Genomic DNA, 12,727 nt, shown 5'->3' on the forward strand with positions numbered 1-12,727 from the left:
TTATTTGGAGAGGGACTGAATGTGGAGATCCCTGCCCCCCCTTTCTACATGTATTGTTGTTTGGGTTTTTTAAAAAATATATCCATGTAACAAAAAGGGCATGTATTGTTTTTAATAGGGAAGACTAAAATAAATTTCAGTGAAGGATGGGGGAACCTTATAAAGTTAGTTTTATTATGTTATATCTCTGATCTGCTCAGTCATGAACTCAAGTTTATTGTGCATTTGGTAGTCCCATTTTTGTTGAATTTATTTTGTACATTATAACACCTGTAGGCTTTGACTATAATTAGAAAGGTAGTATTAACAAGGTGGAAGTTCCAAGACAGTTATTCAATAAGCAGAAATCTTTGAACCAATGGGGAAAGACTGATTGTTACTCTGAACAGAGCTTCCATCTGTTCTCTGCCCTGAGTGCAGTCGTGGCCTGATGATAATGTGTTCACAGACAGTGCACCACCATCAATCATTCCAAATGGCTTTTATGTTCTTCGGGTCTATCTTGAGAATATTTAGGATCTGGTTAGGAAATTGCTAATATGATTGGGTTTTTTATATTAAAAATAAACTGGATTCTGAATTGAAACGGAAATGCTATAAGAACATTTTTGGACCAAGTAACAAAATTGGAATATGGACTATAGATTTAATAAAAGTATCGTTTTAATTGAATGTTAACTTTTCTGAATTTGGACCTGTACTTCAGTTATCTAAGAGAATATCCATATTCTTAGGAAATATACATTGAAGTATTAAGGGTAAAGGGGTATGATGTATGCACTTTCAAATGGTTCAAAAGAGATAAATGATGTGGATATGGAACAAAAGAGATGATGATAAAGCAACTGTGGCAAAATATTAAAAATTGGTGGATCCGAGAAAAGAATACCTGGGAGTTCCTTGTATTCTTGCTACTTTATAAGTTTGAACTTATTTCAAAATAAAATGTTAAAAAAAATAATTTGTACAAGTAGAGAAATGTGTACCCCTTTTCAAAAATGTCATCTTGAAAAGCACTACTCTTTTCTAGGTATATAGATCTAAATTGCTTACGACATTTCTAGAATCCTCTTGACAGATGGCCTTTAAGCATTCATTGGTGATGGTAAATCTTAGCCTTCAAAGGTTCAGATTTTCTTTAGAAATTGCCAAAACCCATTTTCAGTCAAGTATCATAAATAAAGTAGTTGTAAAGCACAGTATTTTAGGTGTAAAATATGGCATGACTGTAAAAGTACAAGACTGTCTTACTTGTATAATTGACAAGTAGTCCCGAAAATAGTCCTAAAAGATCAATTTTTCTGCACGTTTGGAATAGGATTGACAGTTTGAAAGGAGGTAATTTGGTTATCTAAGTTCCATTATATTTCTTTCCTAAACACCAGCCATATTGCTTCATAGTCACAGTTTGTAAGCAACACATGAGATATATGCATAAACAAAGCAGAGAGTGGCAATCTTAGAGGATGGTGAGAATGAGAGTTGGGAGCTAGGTAATGGGATCATAAGGGTATGTGTGAAAGGAAATGGCAGAGTTTTATTTTGGTTTTGTGTTTTCGTTTTGTATTTTTTTTTTTTTTTTTTTTTTTGAGACAGAGTCTCACTCTTTTTGCCCGGACTAGAGTGAGTGCCATGGCGTCAGCCTAGCTCACAGCAACCTCACACTCCTGGGCTCAAGCGATCCTTCTGCCTCAGCCTCCCAAGTAGCTGGGACTACAGGCATGCGCCACCATGCCCGACTAATTTTTTCTATATATTTTTAGTTGTCTGATTAATTTCTTTCTATTTTTAGTAGAGACGGGGTCTCGCTCTTGCTCAGGCTGGTTTCGAACTACTGAGCTTCAAACAATCCGCCCGCCTCGGCCTCCCAGAGTGCTAGGATTACAGGCATGAGCCACCGCGCCCGGCCCTCGTTTTGTATTTTTGATTTGTGAGAGAATAATTGTCCTTGCCCTTTTCAAGGTGATTTTTATGACTGCATCATGCCCTGCTTATGAAAGTTGCTTAGAATTGGATAAGAGTGAGGAAGAAATTTTAGGCAAAGTGCCTTAGGGTATATGCACATTTGGTCTGCAAACCTGGCTTTAACGCTGTATTGTTTTTCTTTCCAATGACAGCCGATTTTAGAATCAGGAGCTGTAGAACTACTGTGCGGATTAACCCAGAGTGAAAATCCCGCTTTACGAGTGAATGGAATTTGGGCTTTAATGGTACGTTTCACCCCTTTATATATGTCATAATTTATAAAGATAATAGAGCTATTTCAAAGTTAGAAATATTATTTGCAATATCCGGAATTTTCTTTTTTGTAAATCTTGCTATTTTGGTCAAGTTTTCTAATGACCTAGGACCTAGAACAGCAGTCCCCAACTTTTTTGGCTCCAGGGACAGGTTTCATGGAAGACAATTTTTCCGGGATGGGGTTGGGTGGAGGAGGGTGCTCTGCTGTGCCTGGTCACTAATAGGCTGCAGACCAGGGTTTGGGGACAGCAGAGAAGACTTAGTATTCAGCTTTCAGATTTAACTGTAGGCAAGTTGCTTGGCTGCTGTATGCCTCCTTTCTCCTATTTATTATTAAGAAAAGTGAACAGGTGTTGAAACTTGGTATACCTAATTTTAGAAAAACAAATTTTCCTCATCATGAACATATTGGTATTTTTGAATAGAGCTCCCTACTTTATAAAGTACTTTCATATCTCCTTTGCTCTTTAGAGCAACTCTATGAAATAAGATAGGGAATATTCTTTACATATTACAATTTACATAAAGTATGATTACATAAAATCATACTTTACAGATGAGTAAACTAAGGCACAGAATGATTATTTCTTTTATTGGCATGTATTACCTCACACACTTATCATTTTTTGGAGAATGATTAGATAACTTACCCAAGGTAATAGAATTGGTGCATAACACTTAATTTCTTAACAGTTTCTAGTAAATAATTTATAATAATCTAGGTTCTAGAACTTTATAACTGTGGGGTCAGGGAACCATTTTTCCTTAAGACTATTATAATAAATCTTATTGAAATTGAAAATGGAGTAATCCTACATGGATTTTTAAAATATAATTACAGTGTTTAGTGTTTATGGTGTCAATTAGTGTCTGTGTACCAGACACTAAGCTAGGTGTTTTGTATTTGTTATCTCCAATTCTTACTTTAAGTTATATTGGTACGTATCTACCTTACAAGTGGAAAACTAGGACTCAGGGAGGGCAAAAGAATTATGAGGGTGAAGGCCTCACAGCTAATAATAGAATATGGGTTCTAAACCTGTCAAGCCTATACTCTTCTCCCTGTTCCATGCTATATCTGCTGTGTTTTTGTATGAACTTTGGGATAGAAATAATCATCTTCTAAGAAAGCACTAAATACAGTAGTTTTATAGTTATTTTTCTCTTTAACTTTGCATGGCTTTTAGCACTTCTCTTTCTTGAAACTCTTTCCCAGTACTTAAATTTTTTTTTTTTAACTTTCTACATAGCCTACTTTCAACTTTCTCAGGGGACATTCCCTCAAGTTTCAGTTCCCAATTTCCAATTCCTTCACACTTCAGTTTCAGAGACTTCATCTACTGTCAGGGTTTCAACTCCCTCTTACGGAAGAGGTTACTTTGAAATCTACATGTTTAGATGTAACAGTTACCTATTCCCCAGATCTTATCACTTAAATGGCCTATGAGACTTCATTTGAGAACTCCCTGACATGCATAGCTTTAATCTTGGAAACTGAACTTATTCCACTTCTCAAATCTATACAAACTATCATATTCTCATTAGTCTCTATATTACCACCTGCTCTGTTCTCTGTCCGCAAAATATAAAACCTTGAAATCATCTTTGACCTGGGTCTTTTGATACCCAGCGAGTATTCCTTTTGCTCTGCCATGCTGCCTTGCATCATTAGATAACTTGCTCCTTAATTAATTAAAATAAGTTCCTGGAGGGTAATATTATAATAAGTCTCTAGGATCTGGGATTGCTAGTAGCTCTGACACACCTCCTAACCACTGGAAAAGTTCCTGTATGATATGACTCAGCCATACCAAGACCTAGCATAGTATTGTGAACACAACAGATATTCTCATGACAGAAAAGTTAACAAAACCCACTGTTATTTTCATCCATAATAAGTGAGTACTTTGAAATCATTTTCAAAAGGCATGGCACAATATAGTCATTAATAGTCATTTTGTTATTATAGTACACAGTAGGCAACTTGATAACCATACAGATATTCTCAAAAGTAATAAATGGATTTTGTATTTATTTGAGAAATCTTAAGATACCAAAATGCTAAAAGCAATTATATTACTCATATACAAGTATATCTAGGAGTGAACAATTACCTTTCGCTTGACAGAAATATAGGTGATTAACAGGAATCAGAAAAATAGTGTGACTTAAGGATTTTCTGCAGATTCTGTTTGTACTTTGAAAATTATCAGAATACTATTAAAATATAATTTAATAACGTAAATGTAGAAATGATTCTTGCAACTTCTTTAATCCTTTCAGAATATGGCATTTCAGGCTGAACAAAAAATAAAAGCAGATATTTTACGAAGCTTGAGTACTGAACAGCTATTCCGGTTATTATCAGATTCAGATTTGAATGTGCTGATGAAGACATTGGGACTTCTTAGAAATCTCCTCTCTACTCGGCCTGTAAGTAGAATCACCCAGGCTTCCAGATTAGCCAACCCTACATATGCATTGCAAAACATTGCTCTTTCTCTGCTCTCATCAACATCTGCCCATGAATATGATTCAAACACTGCCCCTTCCCAGAGAAGCAAGGAGTCGATGTCTAGACCTGTCACTTCATAGGTGTTCTGGGAGCTGCTTCACTGTATAGCCCCCATCCTCCACTCCTGCACTGCCTGTCCTGTCTCCCTCTCCTCCCTTGATGCTGGATATGTGCCTGCCTTGATTTGTTACTTTATTCTTACCTCGTTTGCTGGCCAGGATCAGTTTTCTCATCTGCCTAAATCACTTATCTCTGGGGCCTCTGTGTCTTTCCCTTTAAAGGATTCTCAGAGCCATTCCATAGACCATCCTCCTGCTCACATTTACAGGATTGAACTCTGAAGATGTTGGTATAGAGAGCAGTGGGTACACATCAGAATAGGAGAGGCTGAGCCTTGCTGGTGAGGTCCCTCTTGATGTTGTTCTCTAATGTTCCCTGAGCAACAGCATCAGTGGCCTTCAAGTAGATGAGGAAATATAGGTGGTTCCCTTGTCTATGCCTCTACTTGTCTTTTGAGTCATCTTTATGCATTTGTGCCCCAAGATAGTATTAATAAATCTATACCATATTTTTCATGTCTCTGGCTTCCCTCCTACCCCACCCTATCCATTTTTTGTGCTTCCTTCTTCTTTAATATGTCTTTAGGCTTGAGGACCCCCCAATTATTGTAATGCTGTATTGTGTAAGGTCAACTTTATGCTTTCTTTATGTTTAAGTCATAAAAAATATATGTATTTGAAGGCAAACTGCAGCTTCAAAATATAATAAACACTGTTCTTTGGCATCTAGTTCTGTATGCTATGGTGTTCTGCTTAAAGCAGTTGTGAATTGTATTATTTAACTTTTAGAAGCCTTCCATTCTCTCCTATGGTCTTTTCTTTGTTTCCCAGATGATAATTATGGATTTCCCATTGTTTTACAGCATATAGATAAAATAATGAGTACTCATGGAAAGCAAATTATGCAAGCCGTCACCCTTATTCTGGAAGGGGAGCATAACATTGAGGTTAAAGAGCAGGTATGTGTTCCTTTTTCTTGGGGAATATTTTTTGAATATGAGCACAAAGAAAATTCTTAGGAGTCTCCTGAAATATTCAAATCTGCAGAAGATGAGGTCATGAGATAGGACATGGTCTAGAGACAGGAAGAAAGATCCTCCACCATCCCTTAAACTCTCTTGAATAATTCTTCTTCCTGGAATAGAGGAAAACATAACCAGAGTCTGTAGATTTGCCCTCTGTGTCACGCACTATACACCTGTCCCTCTCTCTACAGGAGCATCCACCTTTCCTAATCCTGGAGTGAATCCTTTTCCCAGGATTCACCATATTTAGCCCTCTCTACCACCATGCTCTGAACTCAAATTGCTGTACATTTCTTATCCCAAAGGCAGCATTGTTCTCTTTACTCTTAGGCATCTTATTCCCCATCTATATCCCTACTTTCATTCAGTTTCAGTAAGGCAAGTTTAGGGTGGTCATAAAAGTATAGAGGCTGTGCCTTTATCAGGGGACAGTTTGGGAATTACTTTTCTATATTTTTCTGGAATGTATCCTGGGAGTTTTATTGTATACATTCTATTTTGCCATAAAAATAAAGATCATCTGCAAACTTCAGATTTTAACATAGGATCTGAGATACTGAGTTCAATTTCCTGACATAGGTGTTGGCTTACATGGATATGTTCACTTTCAAAATTCATTGAGTTACACATTTATTAATATATCTGTGTTTATGAAAGAAATTTGCCCAGGGTCATCAGTAGAGAGTTGGACCCAAGGAGTCTAATTGCAGAGCTCATGCTCATCCTCTGTGTTTCTAAGTTAGAGTAATTCACCAGGCTTTGTAAGAGCAGTCCAGGAAGCAAGCATGGTAGGACTTAGGAGCTGTAACTGAATTTTTGAGCAAAAAGGTTTGACAAAGTAGTTTTAAGATGAATATTTTAGGTGATTTCTCTTAAATAATAAACACTATGTTTTGATGAACAAAAACTTAACACAGAAAAAAGTGTATCTTATGAGCATCATTGAAATTAGAAGAGATGAGAACCATTACTGAACACAACAATGAGGAAATGCATTGTTCAAAAAAACCATTGTATTGTGAGAGCATAGGAATGAATTCTGTCTATGAAGACAGCTCACCTGGAGAGAATTTCACTAACTTAAAAAGTAAAAGACAGAAAGGTGAATAATATTTAGATGAGGTCAGAGCAAAAGACCAACAACAAAATGTATTTTTTGCAGGACACAAATTATACTCTCTCGTACAGATTTTGGAGATGATCCAAAAATGAGCAAGTAGGGGAGGCTAAACTCTCTGGTTGTTAATTGGAAGTTTAATGCTTCTCAGAAGCATCTGATAAATTATTTTTTTGATTGTGGTATAATTGACATATAGTAAGCTACACATATTGAAAGTATATAGTATGATAAATTTTGACGTGTATACACCTATGAAACTATCACCACAATCAAGATAGTGAACATAGCTATCATTGCCCCTTAAATCAAGAACAAGACAAGTCTGTTTGTACCACTCCTGTTCAACATTGTACTGGAATTCCTACCAAGGTCAGTATGGCAAGAAAAAGAAAGAAAAGGCATACAATTTGGAAAGGAAGAAATGAAACTGTTTCCAGACAATGTGAATGTCTATATAGAAAATGCCATGGACTCACCAAAAAAACCTAGAACAAATAAATGAGTTAAGCTAGGTCACAAAATAGAAAAATCAATTATATTTTTATATACTAGCAGTGAACAGTTGGAAGCTGAAATGTTCTTTTTTAAACAGAACTATTTGCAGTAGCTCAGAAAAAAAAATGAAAGGATCTGTATACTGAAAATTCTCACAGAACACTGATGGTGAAAGAAATCCAAGACCTAAATAGAGAGATAAACCATGTTAAAATGTCAGTTCCCCCCAAGTTGATTTATAGATTCAACACAATCTCAGTCAAAATCCCAGCATAATTTTTTATAAATATTGCTATAGATATAAATATCTAAAATCTCTATCATTAGATATGGATTTTAAAATACAATTGTCATATTTTAAAATCTGTATAGAAAGGCAAAGGAAATAAAATAGCCAAAACAATTCCGAAGGAAAAAAAGAACAAAGTTGGAGGATTCACAGTACCTGATTTGAAGACTTACTATAATGCTATTATTAGCAAAAAGCACATGTTTCAATGGAACAGATTAGAGAGTCCAGAAGTAGACCCACACATATATGGCCAGTTGATTGTTTACAAAGGTACGAAGACCATTCTTTCTCCAATTAAATGGAAAAAAAAATGGTCTTTCCAAGAAAAGGTGCTGTGCAATTGCCAAAAAAATTAACTTTGAACTATATTTCACACCTTAGGTAAAAATATACTCATAGACCTAACGTAAAAGGTAAAACTAAAAAACTTTAAGAAAAATGGAGGAGGAAATCTTTGAGATCTTATAGATTAGGCAGAGAGTTCTTAGATATGATATTAAAAACATCATCCAGAAAATAAAGGTAAATTGATCTCCATCAAAATGTAAAATTTCTGCTTTGTGAAAGGCCCTGTTAAGAGAATGAAACAACAAGCCATCCACTGTAAGGAATATTTGTGAATCTGATAGATATCTGACAGATGACTTATCCAGAATATATAAAGAACTCAAAACCACAAGAAAACAACCAAATAAAAAACTGAGCAAAAGATAGGAATGGACACTCCACAATAAAATATAACTAGACAACCTTTAGAATCTAGGCTAAAATTGTTTAAAAACTGACAGTACAATTGCTAGCAAAGATGCAGAGCATCTAGGAGATTGAGGCACTTTGTAAATGGTTTGGCAGTTTCTTATAAGATTAAACATATACTTACCATATAACCCAGCAATCCTATTCACATGAAATGAAAACCTGTGTTCACACAAAAACCTGTATATAACCTGTTTATAACTTTATTCATAATTAGCAAAAATTAGAAACAAACCAAATGTAACCTCAACTGAGGAATGAGTATATATTACTATGGTACATCCATGTAATGGAATATCAGTCAGCAATAAAGAGGAACAAACTGCAGATCCATGTAACAATGTGGATAAATCTCAAATGCATTATGCTACATGAAAGAAGCCAGATTCAAAAGGCAAGATACCATATGATTCCATCTATATGACAGTCTATAAGAGACAAAACAACAGAGACAGAACAAATCAAAGGTATCCAGGGCTTAAAGGGGTAGGGAGGGAGGAGGATTTTACTATAAAAGGATAGCAAAGGAATATTGGGGAGGGAGGAGGTGATAGAACTGCTTTATATGCTGAATGCTGATTGTGGTGGTGGTTATAAAAATGTTTACATTTTTTTGACAAAAAATTTGGCAAGTTTTACATTTGTCAAATAAAACCAACACCAAAAGAGTGAATTTTACTTTATTTCATAATTGTGTTCCCAATTTCTTAAAAAAAAAAACAAACTGGGATTTTGATTGGTATTGTCTTGAATTTGTGTATCAATTTGGGAAGAAGTGACACCTTAACAATATTGAATCTTCCAATCCATGAATGCATAATATCTTCCCGATTATTTAGGTCTTCTTTAATTTTTCTTAGAAATGTTTTATGATTTTTGATAGCATTTTTGCTAAACTCATTCTATTTTGTGGATTACTTAGAATTTTCTATGGATGTTCACATTGTGAATAAAGACAGTTTTACTTCTTACTTTCCAATCTGTATGCTATTTTATTTTTCTTGTTTTAGTGTCTAGCTAGAACTTCCAGTGTAATAAGATTAGGGTAGACGTCTAATGTTTCCTTGTTCCCCTGTTAGAGGAAAGCATTTAGCCTTTCACCATTGAATATGTGTGGTATATATTTTTCATATATTTCCTTTATTAGGTAAAGGGAAGGAAATTTCTTTCTCTTCCTAGTTTGTTGAGTTTTTATCATGAATAGATACTGGATTTTTTTTCAATCAATTATTTCTTCTGCATGTATTGAAATCTTTTTTTCCTCTCTGATTAATGTAGTAAATTCCATTGACTGAGTTTCATATATTAAACTAATATTATATACTTGAGGTAAACCCCACTTAGTCATTATGTATTATCCTTTACATATGTTGTTGGATACAATTTACTGAAATTTAGTAAGGAGTGTTTCACATCTGTATTCGTGAGGGATACTGATGAATAGTTTTCTTGTAATGTTTTTGTCTGCTTTTGGTATTGGGATAATGCTAGCCTTGGGGAATGGAGTGATGATGCTTCCTCTTCTTCAGTTTCCTGCAAGAATTTGTGAAGAATTGGTATTATTTCTCTCTTAAATGTTGGTGGAATGTACCACTTGAAGCCATCTGGTTATAGTGTCACTTTTGTGGAAAAATGTTTAACTACAAATGCAATTTTTTTTAATTTCAGAATATTATGGAGGTACAAATGTTTTGGTTACATAAATTGTTTTTGTACCATGCCCATCCCCCAGATAGGCATTGTACTTGTTAGGTATGAATTTACCCATTCCCTCCTCCCCCCTCCCACCTGCTTAATTTCCAATGAATGTTATATCCATATGTGCACATTGATGTTGATTGATTAGTTCCAATTTAATGGTGAGTACATGTGGAGTTTGTTTTTCCATTCTTGTGATACTTCACTTAGAAGAATGGGCTCCAGCTCCATCCGGGTTAATACAAGAGGTATTAGTTCACCATTTTTGTTTATGGCTGAGTAGTACTCCATGGTATACATATACCCCATTTTATTAATCCATTCATGAATTGATGAGCACTTGGGTTGTTTCCACATCTTTGCATCTGTGAATTGTGCTGCTATAAACATTTGAGTTCAGGTGTCTTTTTTATAGAATGTCTTTTTTTCCTTCAGGTAAATACCCAGTAGTGGAATTGCTGGATCAAATGGCAGTTCTACTTTTAATCTTTGAGGTATCTCCATACAACTTTCCACAGAGGTTGTACTAGTTTGCAGTCCCACCAGCAGTGTATGAGTGTCCCTGTTTCTCCACATCCACACCAACATTTGTTGTTTTGGGACTTTTTGATACAAACCATTCTCATTGTAGTCAAATTCAATTTTTTAAATAGAATAGAAACTATTCAGGTTATCTATTTCTTCTTGAGTGAGCTTTGGTATTATGTGTCTTTTAAGGAATTTGTTCATTTCATCTAAGTTTTCAAATTTATTAACATATACTTGTTCACAATATTCTCATTATCTTTTTAAAGTCTGTAGTATACCTTTGTAATGTCCCCTCTCTTGTTCTTTATATTGGTAATTCCTTTTTTCCTGATCATTCTAACTAGAGACTTAGCAATTTTATTGATCTCAAAGAAGCAGCTTTCGGTTTCATTGATTTTTTTTCTCCTTCCTTTATTTTTCTATTCTCTATTTCAGGCTTTGGCACACTGCTTCAGAAAAGGGCAAGATAGATATTTTAATTTTTACAGGCTCTAATCTCTAGCAACTACTCACCTATGCTGTTGTAGCATGAAAGCAGCTATAGATAATATGTAAGCAAGTAGACATGGCTGTCTTCTAATAAAACTTTTGTTTACCAAAACAGACAGTGGATTGGATTTGGCCCACAGACCACAGTTTACCAGTCCTCTATTTCGTTGATTTCCAGTTATTTCAGTTAGTGTGTATACTAATATGTGGGTATATATGTAGTTACACTAATGTGGGTATGTATGTAGTTTTTATCTGCTCCTTAGCTCAAATATTGAATTGACTTGGCCCAATAACTAACTAATATCTTTAATATGTAGTTTCTTGTCTCTATAGGAATATTTACAGTAGGGTTGTATGAGCTTCAAAGCAGAACTGTAGCTTCTCTCTCATGCTGTTCAAGCCTCAGGATGCATGGATATATTCTAACACTACCAAAAGGGAAATCACTCACCTCTCTTGCTAACCTAGTTTATTCTGATGAATATTCCCTGAAATTCCCCTTTATATTCTGGCTTAATAGATAAAAGAGAGGTAGATCTTCCTTAGGTAAGTCTAAGCATGTTTACCGTTTCCTCCTCTCCCCATGAGTACCTTGGTTATGAAGCCTTATTAAAATTCTTATTTGTGGTTAGGGTTATTTCCATTATTTCTTCTTAAGCTGCTCTGGCCAACTCACAGGACTGAGTCTTCCTGGTGAGAAATGGGATGGGGGTAGCAGGGAGATGATGAATAAGAGAGAGAAAACCTGATTCTTCCATGTACTGCTCCTTCCTGCCTCCCAGCCAGGTTTTACTTCTGTTCCCATTAACTGGCCTCACTCTGCATTTCAGTTTTGTCTTAATAAAACCTGGTAGAACCTAGTTGGTAAGGATTAGATCACTACCACCGATGAATATCATCTTGCTGGCTTGCTCTTGGAAGGTGGGATTATTGTAAAGCTTGCTAAATCTTTCTATAATCATATGAAGGAATTCAAGCAGAACGAGAAGGTATGTGGTATTTCCACACATAATTTCATTTTTGCCTGTGTTAGTGAGTCTGATGTTGCCAGATATGGGTTATAAGAATCTCAAGATACATTGAGATATCTTGGGAAGGAGGTGAAGGAAAGGACTCGGACACACTGTATTCAATGACCTTATACCGTCGGCTCAGGTGGGGCTACAATGTGAGTGGAGCAACCATCACTCACTTGGTTCTGCTGTCATCTTGAACTTGGTCTCCTTAAAAACAGGTGACTATCAATTCCTTCCCAAATTAATTACTCCTGTTAATTACACTTGTCATGTTCATGTCTGTCCCTTCATAGGATCTTTCCCACAGGAGACTGACCAAAAAAAGTGCAGACTTGTGACAGGCTCACAATATACCAGTGCTTATTTACCAGATCACTTTGACGTCTTTTCCAAATTACCTCTATCCCTCTTCTGGGGCATATAAAGGTCTCCTCATCATGATCTAACTGCCCTGGAATAAATAGTTTGTCAGTACATGTTTAGCCCTTGA

General features: G+C 35.5%; 1 protein-coding gene across 5 annotated transcripts in view; it reads left to right on the forward strand.

Moving 5' to 3' along the window:
- Positions 1–12,727, forward strand: part of ARMC8 (armadillo repeat containing 8) — a 104,056-nt gene that overhangs the window by 77,364 nt on the left and 13,965 nt on the right. For all 5 annotated transcript variants that reach the window (XM_012664300.1, XM_012664320.1, XM_012664309.1 and 2 more), the window contains 3 exons: positions 2,118–2,210; positions 4,525–4,674; positions 5,679–5,774. In XM_012664300.1, the coding sequence (XP_012519754.1) occupies positions 2,118–2,210; positions 4,525–4,674; positions 5,679–5,774 (339 nt within the window). The remainder of the gene's footprint in view (positions 1–2,117; positions 2,211–4,524; positions 4,675–5,678; positions 5,775–12,727) is intronic.

The sequence above is a fragment of the Propithecus coquereli genome, unplaced genomic scaffold, assembly GCF_000956105.1.
Source record: "Propithecus coquereli isolate 6110/MARCELLA unplaced genomic scaffold, Pcoq_1.0 Scaffold12, whole genome shotgun sequence".
Lineage (NCBI taxonomy): Eukaryota > Metazoa > Chordata > Mammalia > Primates > Indriidae > Propithecus > Propithecus coquereli.